This window comes from Neovison vison, chromosome 1 (genome assembly GCF_020171115.1).
Source record: "Neovison vison isolate M4711 chromosome 1, ASM_NN_V1, whole genome shotgun sequence".
Lineage (NCBI taxonomy): Eukaryota > Metazoa > Chordata > Mammalia > Carnivora > Mustelidae > Neogale > Neogale vison.
In genome coordinates this window covers 98,555,492-98,568,041 of record NC_058091.1, presented here as the reverse complement: position 1 = coordinate 98,568,041, position 12,550 = coordinate 98,555,492, and the positions used below count along the sequence as shown (strand labels likewise).

The 12,550-nt window shown below is 36.9% G+C and overlaps 1 protein-coding gene across 3 annotated transcripts in view; it reads right to left on the bottom strand.

The window, feature by feature from the left end:
- Positions 1-12,550, bottom strand: part of EFHC1 (EF-hand domain containing 1) — a 67,916-nt gene that overhangs the window by 38,591 nt on the left and 16,775 nt on the right. For all 3 annotated transcript variants that reach the window (XM_044252827.1, XM_044252817.1, XM_044252836.1), the window contains 3 exons: positions 11,402-11,689; positions 6,920-7,069; positions 3,725-3,917 (listed from right to left, as the gene is read on the bottom strand). In XM_044252827.1, coding sequence (XP_044108762.1) covers positions 3,725-3,917; positions 6,920-7,069; positions 11,402-11,689 — 631 coding nt within the window. The remainder of the gene's footprint in view (positions 1-3,724; positions 3,918-6,919; positions 7,070-11,401; positions 11,690-12,550) is intronic.

The following is a 12,550-nucleotide window of genomic DNA, read 5'->3' as shown; positions in this document are numbered from 1 at the left end:
ATACATATTCATTCTATCAATGCTGACAATTCTATTACTTAAATCCTATAATATATATGAGCTTATTGACTTACCTTTTCGATCTAACAATTTTAACAATTTTCTCTAACAATAAGAAGAAATGTTTTAATAACTCCTACTATTTTGATAAATTTTTCTATTTTCTTTGCATAATAATGCTATAAATTTGTCTTTCATGTTTTGAAGCCATGTTACTAACTGCATTCACGTTTAGAATTAGTACATTTTCCTGGTAAATACAATTCTTGCAATATGTAATGATCTTCTTTATCTCTAGCAATGCTTTATGACATAATGTCTATTGGTATTTTAGTAATATAGCCTTATCCATTTCTTTTGCTATTTACTTGTACATCTTTTTTAACCTTTTTATGTCTCTGTATCTTAAGTATGTTCTCAAAAATATTTTTCAAAATTTGTTTTTTAATCCTATCACTTCCTCCTAAGTCATTATTATAATATATTTCAATTCTATCTTGATACTTTTTAACTTCCACGAATTCAACATTTTTTTTAGTTTGTAGTCAAGGTTTATTTAGATGTACCCACACTTTGCCATTATCCTCTTTTTTTTTAATCACTTCTTTTATCACTATCTCAGACCTTACTTCTGAAATTATTTTCTTTCTACTAAAAGTATACTCTAGAATTTTCCTAGTAAGGGTCTTTTGTTAGTATAATCTGTTTTGCTTGCCTAGAAATATATTTCACTTTCTTTTTCAAAGACAGTTTCTCTAGGTATTAAATTCTATATTCTTCTCAGCACTTTGAAGATACTATTACGCTGTCTTCTGGTAACTGTTGTTATTGCAGCTGCTATTCTGTATGGATAACCTTGTTCTTCAGGGCTGCTTTTATGATCTTTTTGATTTTGGTGTTCTTAAGTTTGACTATAACATATCTAAGTATGAATTTATATCTTTACAACATTATTGAGGTATAATCAACTACAAGTTTATATATTTAGAGTGTACAATTTTGATATTGTTAACACTTGTATTTAGCAAGGGAAAGGCAAGGTCAAAGGAGGAAAGCCAGTCTCAAGGATAATTAACAGACTTTAAGAATCTAGAACCTTAGGTTCAACAGCTGAGTAGAAGGCATCTGGTGACTTTTGGGCAATACTTACCACATACTAGTAAACTACAATTATGTTTAACAAAGAAAGAAGTTTTATATTCTTGAAACTTCACCTCCATCCATTTTAAAAATTCAATTTTTATTCATCTTAACTACTTAAATTAAGGCCCTGGCAAAGAAAACTTCTGAAAGATACTTCTGTAACTGCCTACTACTGTCCAACACAAACTCTGCCTAGCCACTGTCTCTCAGATGCCCCCAAACATAACATACTTGTTCCTAATGCCCAACCCTTGTTCTTGTTCTTTTCTAACATGCACTTTCTCTTTGTTCTCTGCCACTCTAAATCTGGGTCCAATCTCCGTTCTCTCTAGATCACATCTCTTCTCCAGAGCTCTGTCTACAAGACATAACTACTTATATAATCAGATGATCTGGTACACTTGTGTTATTGTTAAAGAGCTTTGTGTATTTATATGACTTGCCCCGCCCCAGTCACGAGAAGTGACTGAAGGACAGAGATTCTAGGTCTGACAATTACACTTTCACTTTATCCTCCACAGCACTTAGAATAAGAAACAGTTCTTTTAGCGATATTTAACTCTTGTTTAATTGAATATAATTAAAATCATCTACTGGATTAAATAAACAACTTTGAGAATCAGTTAGATGCTACTTCTTCAACATCACAGTTCTAGTTAAAGGAATTATTCAGCTGATGGAAGCCTAGCCCTTTCTGTCCTGTGATTGCATGACTAACAATAACTTTCACAAAAAGATATGTTTCCTGTCTCTTAAAAAGGACCCTATTTATGTCATCAGGCTGCCTCTTGACATAACTTTGATGAAATTTTCATTAAAATTTGAGAAATTATAGGGATGCCTGTCTGGCTCAGTTGGTGGAGTATGAGACTCTTGATCTTTGGGTTGTGAGTTTAAGCCCCATGTTGGGTGCAGAGATTACTTTTTAAAAAAATTGGGGAAGTTATAAAAGAAGATGATTATATATTTAAAATTTTAAACATAGGCCACATTGATACAGCAGAGACAAACATAGAACTTGAGATTTCAAGGGGTTCAGTTTCAGTGATACTTTTTTCATGCCTGAATAAATTCCCATTCTTTCTCTTAATCTACTATAAATCTAATGTTTGTAAGCACTAGATGGCAGGAATTTCAGGCTCATGTAAGCATTGCAGAAGGCCTAAATTAGTACATTAGTCTCAGCGTCCTAGAACTCTAAGGGGTTTCTACAGAAGGCCAAGTATAAGAATATGGTTGACAGCAGCCAGATTATGTTGAACTAGGGCTCAGATCCAGTTGCTGCTATCTGAGAATGAGAACTGTTTTAGCAATTATTCTCATTTCTCTAAAAGAGATTTTTACCATTAATTCTCTTAGTTTTAAAGTGAGGACTATCTTTACTACCTTTTATTTTCCCCGGTCTCATTTTCCTCTACCACACATGCCACCATTCTAACATGCAAATTTTATGTGTATACTATGTATATCGTTTTGTTTGTATTCCACTTTACATAATCATTATTGCGTTGTACATCTCATTTTTTTCCTACACAGCACTATGCTTTTAAGTGCATCAATTTGCTTTCTTTACATTTAGTTATTGCTTGTAACTACTACTATTTATCAAGATATACCTTCACCATATTTTGTTTATCTAGTCTCCTGATGAGAGAAATCTCTACCTCTTTGCCCTCAAATACCACTGCTTTTTTTTAAAGAAAACTACTATATAAGCAAATCAATATGTGTAGGCAGATTGAATTTAGCCTTCAGACTGCCAATTTGTTTATAACCTCTAACCTCAACTTGTTTATAACCTCTAAGACAAACCTCTTGCACAATACCTAAAATTTCTTATCTCCTAGTTCCAAAAAAATAGAGTAAAAAGAAAACCAACAAAAGTATTTACAGAGTTCTGTCAGCTGTCCAAACATGAGAGATGTCATCATATGTGACACCAAGATGACATTTTGCAGGAGAAAATTATTAAACCACTAAGTCAATAACCAAAGTAAGTGTACGTATCCCAGAGAAGGATGGATGGGCGGTGGGTGTCAAGTGTACTTTGTTGCATTCTCCCTCTCCAGTCACTAAGTTATTTTACACCAGCAAAGAAAGCAGGGGCTGACACAGTGGGGCCCCACCTCCATGAGTCACAGATATGCCTTTTCCATTCTTAAGTTATCCCGCATACAAACTTCCTGGTTAGGAAGTATTGAGGTGAGAAGCAAAGTCAGGAAAGAACATAAGGAAATGGTAAGCTTTATGAAAACAAGATTGTTTTAAAAATGCATTGAAAATCTGATATTAAATAGCTTTACTTCAGAAGCCTTGCTCTTTTGCACTTTAAATGACTTTCCCACTGCAATTCTGGTTGTTTCCTTGATTTGGGTATCAGTCATCTTCACCAGACCATTTTGGAGGCAAGCCTAGACTGTGGAGCAAGCAATGGGGGGAATTATGGGAAAGTCATTTTTTGAGTACCTCAAGAACACAGCAAGAACCTCCCAAGAGTAAAGGGAATGACCATACCGATTAAGTAACTCCTTTGAAATCCAGAAGATGTCCCAATTAAGGAGGATAAACTGAATAAACATACTTGCATTCTCCACCAAAACCTTCGGCATGCGCTGGCGGTTCATCAGGAGTGGGAAAGGATCTCGCCCATCATTTCGTTCATGGACTTCTCGAATTTCCACTGTGTCATCCATAAGATAGTAATGAATGATGTAGGTCCGACATTCACCAAACATGCTGTCTGTATCATCCCAGATTGCATAGAATCGAAGAACCTTTGAAGAACCCAAAGTAGTGACTTAGGAATTCTACAAGTGGAGAGATTAACTTAAGTACTTTGGCATTCATATATCAGACAATGATGGAAAAAGCTACAAAAACAATGAAGTAATCTCATAAAAAAAAATTCACCAAAGATACAAAAACATCTGAAATTATATACCAGATGTCAACAGCTGGAAAGTATTAAATAGCAGGCTTATAAGTTTGTACTGAAAAAGCAGAATTCACTTTCATCCAAAATATTAGTCAGTGAAAGAGAAGCCGAATTAAAAAAGCAATGGAAACTATAAGACACTGATGAAAGAAACTGAAGAAGACACAAATAAATGGAGAGATATTTTGTGCTCACCATAAAAGAATTAATATTGTTAAAATGTCCATACTAACTAAAGCAACCTACAGAATTAATGCAATTCCTATCAAAATTCCAATGGTATTTTTCACAGAACTAGAGAAAAGAATCCTAAAATTTGTGTGGAACCCTAAAAGACCCTGAATAGCCCAAAAAACTCTTGAGAAAGAACAAAGGCAGAGGTATCATGTTCCCTGATCTCAAACTATAGTAATCAAAACAGTATGGTACTGGCAAAAGACAATAGATCACATAGATCAACAGAACAGAAATGACAGCCCAGAAACAAACTCACACTTCTATGGTCAATTAATTTATGAAAAATGAGGCAAGAATATACAATGGGGAAAGACAGTCTCTTCAATAAATGATGCAGGGAACACTGTGGACAGCTACATGCAAAAGAATGAAACTAGACCACTTTCTCATAGACCACCATACACAAAAATAAACTCCAAATAGATTAAAGATCTGAAGTCATAAAACTCCTAGGAGAAAACAGAGGCAGTAAGCTTGTCGACAGTGATCTGAGCCATGTTTCTTTAGATGTGACTCCAAAGGCAAGGGAAACAAAAACAAAAATAAACAAATGAGACTACATCAAACTAAAAAGTCTTTATACAATGAAGAAAACTACCAACAAAGTGAAAAGGTAATCTACTGAAAGGGAGAAGATATTTGCAAATTATATCTGATACAGAAGGGATTAACATCCAAAATATATAAAGAACTCCTACAACTCAATAACAAAAAAACCCCACAAATTCTGATCTTTAAAAAAAATTGGCAGAGGATCTGAATAGTTATTCTTCCAAAGAAGACACAAATGGCCAACAGGCACATAAAAAGATGCTCAACATTATTAATCATCAGAGAAATGCAAACCAAAACACCAATGAGATATCAACTTATACTTGTTAGAATGGCTATCATCCCAAAGACAAGAAATGGCTATCATCCCAAAGACAAGAAATAACAAGTGCTTGCTGGAGAAAAAGGAACCCTCGTACACTGTTGTAGGAATGTAAACTGGTGCGACCACTATGGAAAACAATATGAGGTGCCTCAGAAAATTAAAAATAGAAATACCATATGATCCAGCAATTCCACTACTAGGTAGCCTCCAAAGAAAATGAAACACTAATACAAAAAGATATAAGCACCCCAAGTTCATTGCAGCATTATTTATAATAGCCAAGATTTGGGAATAACCTGTCCACCAAAGGATTAATGGAGAAAGATGTGATTTATACATACAATGGAATATTCCTCAGCCACATGAAAGAATGAAGTCTTGCCCTTTGCAAAAACATGGATGAACTTTGAGGGTATTATGCTAAGTGAAACAAGTCAGACAGAGAAAGACAAATATTGCTTAATATCACTTATATGTGGAATCTAAAAAGCAACAAAACCGAACCCAGCTCATAGATATGGAGAACAGACTGGTGGTTGCCAGAGGGTAGGGAGCTTGGGGTGCAGGTTCGGGAGGGAATGGGTGGAGTAGGTGAAGGAGATTAAGAAGTACAAACTTCCAGTTATAAAATAAATAAGTCATGGGAACGTAATGTACAGAATGGGGAATATAGTCAACAATATTATATTAGCTTTGTAATATGACAGATGGTAACTAGACTTATTGTGGTGATAACTTTGCAATGTATCCAATTGTCAAATCACTATGTTATATCCTGAAGCTAATATAATATACATCAATTATACCTCAATAAACAACAACAACAACAACAAACAAGAGAAAAAAGAGCAGCATGTTTTATACAGGGGCTTATATTTATTAATAAAGGTATATATAAACAGTTTATATGTAATTAGTATTGAAAGAATTTTCATTTATTAATCAGTCCTTTTTATCTATCAACATATCTCTTCTAGTAACAGTATCAACAACACAATCTTTAAAGACAAAAGAATAACAGATACATTATTGATATATAGAATGTCCTTAAAAGAAGATGTTAGTGCTAGGCAAATTCTTCTGAACTAAAAGGAATTACATTTCTGAGAGAACACCCGCAGCAAAGAAGCACTGAGGATGATCTCCCCATCTTTTGTACAGAAAGGAGAAGACCAAATCTGCTCCCACACACCAACCCACAGTGGGGAGGATAGGATGGTTGGAACAAAGCTGGAAAATACCTAGACTCCTCTGTACTCAGACATTCATATAAAATTTAACAAGAAAGCATCTGCGATGGGATTTCTGTGAAATTACTATTTTATCATTAGAAACCTACCTAGATGAAATAGCTTTGAAATTTCCCAATAAATCAGTTAGGGTTTCCCAAAGAAGGTTATAAAATGAACTCCTATTTGGGAAAAGAAGCAATCAGTTGGAAATGTAAAGTGGGAAGCAGACATAGCTCAGGAATTGCTTTAAGATTGAAAAGTTTGGTGGAATTCCTAGGACTTAACTCCATAATATCTTTGGGTGTCAGTCTCTAATACAATACTTGGACATTCCTGTACCTCCAACTCTAGATGAAACCAGAAAGATAGCATTGTCTCCAAATGGCTAAATTACCGATGTAACATTTTAAAACACACATCTACCAGAACAGTTGGCTAATAAACATACATAACATTTGGAGATGAGCAAAGCCACTGACGTGCTTAGTTACTTACTTGTTTATCAAAGGTGAGAAACTGCTTCAGTTGGTCAAAATCCGATGGGGTGACATACTTACGAAGAGGCTGTTTCCGGAGTTCAGTGTAAGGATCAAGAGCCATCTTCTCTGGGGGATTTAATTCAATTCCTTGACTTTCTAAAAATACCTACATCATGCAAAAGTAATAATGATCATCTTTCTTGAAGCTTCCATAAGTAATAACTGATGGTATAAAGAGAAGCATAATAATCATTTCTATGCCATTGTCCAAATTAATCATTAGCTTCAGTGTGAGGCAAATCTTAGCTGCACTAAGCCTCCAACTGACCCAACACTATGATGCAGATTGGTAATTACTGATAAATATTGTAAAGCTTCTAGGCAATATGCTAAGTTAATTGGTAATTACTGATAAATATTGTAAAGCTTCTAGGCAATATGCTAAGTTAACTGGAAGACATAATAATAAGGTAACTGGCTCCAAATATGAATTTAGATCAATGAAATTCAGTTAGATGCCCAAGAACAGAGTAAGTCCTGGGGTTGCTTACATACACACATCTGAAACCCAACCACAGTTTCAAACAATATGTAATTCATATCAGATATGGGGGCAAGCTAAGTTAAGCTGAAATCAAATTCCCAACTTTCCAACTCACCAAAACCAATTATTTGATTAAGTCCCCATCTCCACCCGCCTCTAAGAAGGAAAAGAATCACTGGTTATTTTAGACCAGAAAATACTGTAGCAAAATAGGAGACACAAGCCAAGTACTCAAATCTCACCAGATAAAGTTAAGGAAAGCATCTGAACTTAACATGATCTTGTTTGATTTGCTAATTATAAGTAAATACAATATTTTCAGGAACTATATCTTTTAATACAACTTGGCATTTCTTCTTCATAAAAGCAGGACAATAAGCTGTATATTTTTAAGTAATCAGAAAAGAACAATGGCATGGGATCTGTTTACATTCTAGAATTAGAAATTAATCTGAAATATGGGTTTCTTTTGGGAATTGTGTCATGTGCTTTTGGACAATTCAATAGAAAATATACAGGACCCAGAACCAAAATATTTGGGTTCTAATATTAGCTCTGCTGCTAACTAGCTTGTAACCTTAGTATTTAAAGTTTCACTGAACAGTCTCCAATATCTTTCAATATTAAAACACTGTGGTCTCAATGTCTATTAAAACTACTGAGCCGGAGATAATGACTAACACTATTCTCCTCTCCCTTGAAATGATGTATTAGTGTAGCAGGATTATTGATTGAGGTATTTAATGGGATTTTTACTCTTTCTGTTGCTTTCAACAGACCAGGCCCTCTGTTAACCTTACCTTGGGGATTTGGGCAGGAATGCAGAAGCTTCCTGAAGTTGACTATTCTTCCTATCTCTTAGGAAAGGCCTAAACTCTTTGAAGAGATTATTCTGAGGTATCTCAAAACGACGGGAGAGAAGGGAATGTCTTTGAAGGCAAGGAGAGAAAAAGGGGGAAATTCTCCCAGACTGGAAAACAGACACAAGTTGATGGGTCTCAGAAGAGCAAGACACCCCACGTGTGCTTAGGGATGCTCAGAGCACACGTGCAGCGGGTCAGGCACATCAGTCTCAGGCATTCGGGGTCTCAGTATCTGACCTAACATCAAAGCATCCAGGAGGTGTCCTTGCTCACAGACAGCCTATGGACCCTGCCTGTGTGACCGCAGCAGGCCTGGGTGTGCCGTCTTGTTGTTCTTAGGGCCTGGAATTTTTGGCAAAGCTGAGGGTGAATAGAAACAGCAGCCCAGTTGGATGGCAGCTCAAGTAGGTTTTAAGTTATTTTTTAAAACACAAAACAGTATTTCCCACACACATGCATATATGGGGTAGGATTCACACCTGCTATACTACTGGTAATAAAGTCTAGATCTAGGGGTCACATTTATGTTATGTACTTTTTAGCAACACACACACACACAGGTGGCCGTGACATTCCTTCAGGAGAAAGTCCATGTGTGAGCTACGCTCCCTTCAGGCATGAGCCCCAGTGCTGCCAACCATAAGTTAATGCTCATGAATCAACAGAATATATATATATATTTTTTTATTTGACAGAGGTCACAAGTAGGCAGAGAGGCAGGCAGAGAGAGAGGGGAGGAAGCAGGCTCCCTGCTGAGCCGAGAGCCCGATGCAGGACTCGATCCCAGGACCCTGAGATCATGACCTGAGCTGAAGACAGAGGCTTAATCCACTGAGCCACCCAGGTGCCCCTCAACAGAATATTTTAAACATGGCATCTTTAAACAGAAACACGCATTAAAGAAAGTTATAGAAACCTAACTCCTTATTTTTCCTAGGGTGAGGGATCCGTAGTTGCTAATGATTAAGGGCTTGTGGTGACTTCCTAGAACAGAACTACCATCAACAATGAGAGTTGGGGCGCCTGGGTGACTCAGTTGGTTAAGCCTCTCTCTTTAGGAGAGTTGACTTACTGCTCAGCAATGAACTGCTGATATTCAAATTGTTCATAAAGAGACAACTGTAAAAATTATCACAGTACCTGAAATTTAAATAATTTTTTTAAAGATTTTATTTATTTATTTGACAGACAGAGATAACAAGTAGGCAGAGAGGCAGGCAGAGAGAGAGAGAGAGAGAGGAGGAAGCAGGCTCCCTGCAGAGCAGAGAGCTCAATGCAGGACCCAATCCCAGGACCCTGGGATCATGACCTGAGCCGAAGGCAGAGGCTTTAATCCACTGAGCCACCCAGGCACCCCTAAATAATATTTTATAATTCCTCAGTATACAATTCTGAAACTGCCTATGAAAAAAAGGACCTCAAAAACCTAAAAAATGAGAGAGAAAAATCTGTTTTTCCAAAGATGGTCGAGCACCTCTACCTTCTGTACTGTTTGTCACTGTTGCTTTGGGATGGCACGGATGCCAGGGCTCCTTCCTTCACTTCCTTGGGGTCTCTGTTCATCTGCTATCTTTTTTTTTTTCTTAAAGATTTTATTTATTTATTTGACAGAGAGAGACACAGCAATAGAGGGAATATAGGCAGGGGTAGTGGGAGAGGGAGAAGCAGGTTTCCTGCTGAGCAGGGAGCCCAATGCAGGCTCGATCCAGAAGCCAGGGATCATGACCTGAGCCAAAGGCAGACACTTAATGACTGAGCTACCCAGGCGCCCTGTTCATCTGTCATCCTATCAGTGAGGCCTTCCTGACCAGCCTCTTCACACAGAAGTTCCCTCTGCTTCCCCTTCCCTCTTCTCTGCTCTAGTTTCTTCTGCAGCTCTAAGCAGCATCTGACATGTTACATACTTGTCTGCTTATTTTTGTCTCCTCCAGCCAGAATGTAATAGCCTTTATAAGGGCAAGTCTATGTATCTGGCACCCAGAACCATGCCTGGCACAGAGCAGGCACCCAGTAAGTATTTACTAAGTAAATTATTAAATGTAAAGCATTAAATGAGTGAATTCACAGGAACTCAGTACGTGGTAAAGATTAATCACATGTGGCATTTGGTAACATGGGATTAAAGGCACAAAATAATTCAGAAACATATCTTTGCTTCTAGAAATTGTTTAATCTAAGACAAATTCAGAAAATTCAGAACTGGCTTTCTAATACCTACATTTTGTGCTAAAGAAAGGATTCTCCTGAGTCTATATACGTACACATAACTTTTTTAAAATGTATCAAAAATCTATACTTATGAAATAGAGGAAATGAAGAATTCTTCTTGATATAAACAAGCATTCTCCTTTAAAAATTGTTTTATTTCCAGAAATCTTTAGATAGCAAGTTTCTCCCAAATATAGCTAGTATGATTTATAGGAAAAATATGAATTGCACAAAAAAATGTTAGGCTCATATCAGCTAATAAAGGTAATATTACTTTTGTAACTCAAACTTCAGATAAATCATCCAATTCCTCTTTCATATTTCTGTCCCATCAAGGGTGTTACCTCTCCTATTCTCCACGTGAACTGGCATGGGAACTGGTTTCTTATCAAATGATTCAGAAATCAGTTTCTTATCAACTGATTTCTTATCAAATGATGGTGAAAGTTTAATTTTATTTGAATGGATATGTATCCATATCATTGTGAAAAAAGTGATGTCACTACACTGTGTTGACACACAGCAATGCACACACAAACACCTCATTAACCTACATAATAATCCATACAGGACAGATTACCAGAGTCCTCCTCTTACCCTTATATTTTTCTTTCCCTTTTTAAAGATTTTATTTGTTTATTTGAGAGGGAGAGAGCACAGGCAGGGGTGGGAGGGACAGGGACAAGCATACTGCCCACCAAGCAGGGAGTCCCACACAAGGCTGGATCCCAGGACCCCAAGATCATGACCTGAGCCCCAGGCAGATGCCTAACTGGCTGAGCCACCCAGGCTCCCCTCCTCTTACCCTTATAAATGAAACATATCCTTCTGTAAATTAGAATGATGCTTCAGACACGACAATTTCCGGAAATGTATACTATACCTGTGTGAATCGGTCGCAGTCAACAATGCGGAAAGTTTTGCCATAAATTGTAATGTTTATTCCTCGATTTAGGTCTTTCCAATGGTAATGGTCTCCCTGGTCATTCTTGGTTAGCCGCTGGCGTTTGATTAACTTGCCTTGAAGGATCCCAGAGTTTTCCACAACAGGTTCCATGACAGACATGCTGTCATCTTCCAGATAGTAGTAAATGTTCACTTGACGAATCCTATAATGTTCCTCAGTTGACATAGGAACATCTTCTTGGAAATAGGCAGCAAATTTCAGCACCTATAACACACAAGGAAGGGGAAAATGGCATTGCATTAGTCTCTCATCCAAAAAACATCCAGTGCCTTCCTCTAAAGAGAACCACTCTGGGAGAATAAATACTCATCACTCCTATTTTCTAAACTGAAGGGTGTTAAACCATGGCCCGTGGGACCCATTTATCCCTGCCACCTGATTTTGTATGACTGCCAATCTAAGAACGTTTTATTTACATATTTAAATTATTTTAAAAATCAAAAGAATAAAACTCACAACACATGAAAATGATACAAAATTTGAATTTCAGTACCTATAAATAATTATGTAAATAATTAGCAGGTATTTGCCAATGACTGCTTTCCCATTACAAGGGTAGGTTTGAGTAGCTGTGATAGAGACCACATGGGCTGTTACTATGGACTGAATTTCGTCTCCCTCCCCCCAGAAATTTGTATGAGGAAGCTCTAACCCTTAATATGACTGTACCTGGAGACAAAGTCTTTAGGGAGTGATTAAGCTTAAGTGAGGTCCCAACAGTGGGGCCCTGAACCAAATGAATTGGTGGCTTTGTAAGGAGAGGAAGACCTATCTCTCAGCAGACCCACCCTGAGGAAAGGCCACATGAGGACATAGCAAGAAAGCAGCTATCTAAATCCAGGAAGAGAGCCCTCACCAGAAACTTAATCAGAATGAGAAAATTAATTTTTATTATGTAAGGCACCAGTATATGGTATTTTATTACAGCAGCTCAAGTTGACTAAGATAGCTACAAAGCCTCAAATATTTACTATTTGATCCTTCACAGAAAAAGTTTGCTGAAGTCTGCTCTAGATACTTCAAACTACATACAGACTACTTAGTAATGTGGTCCTTGAAGAGATG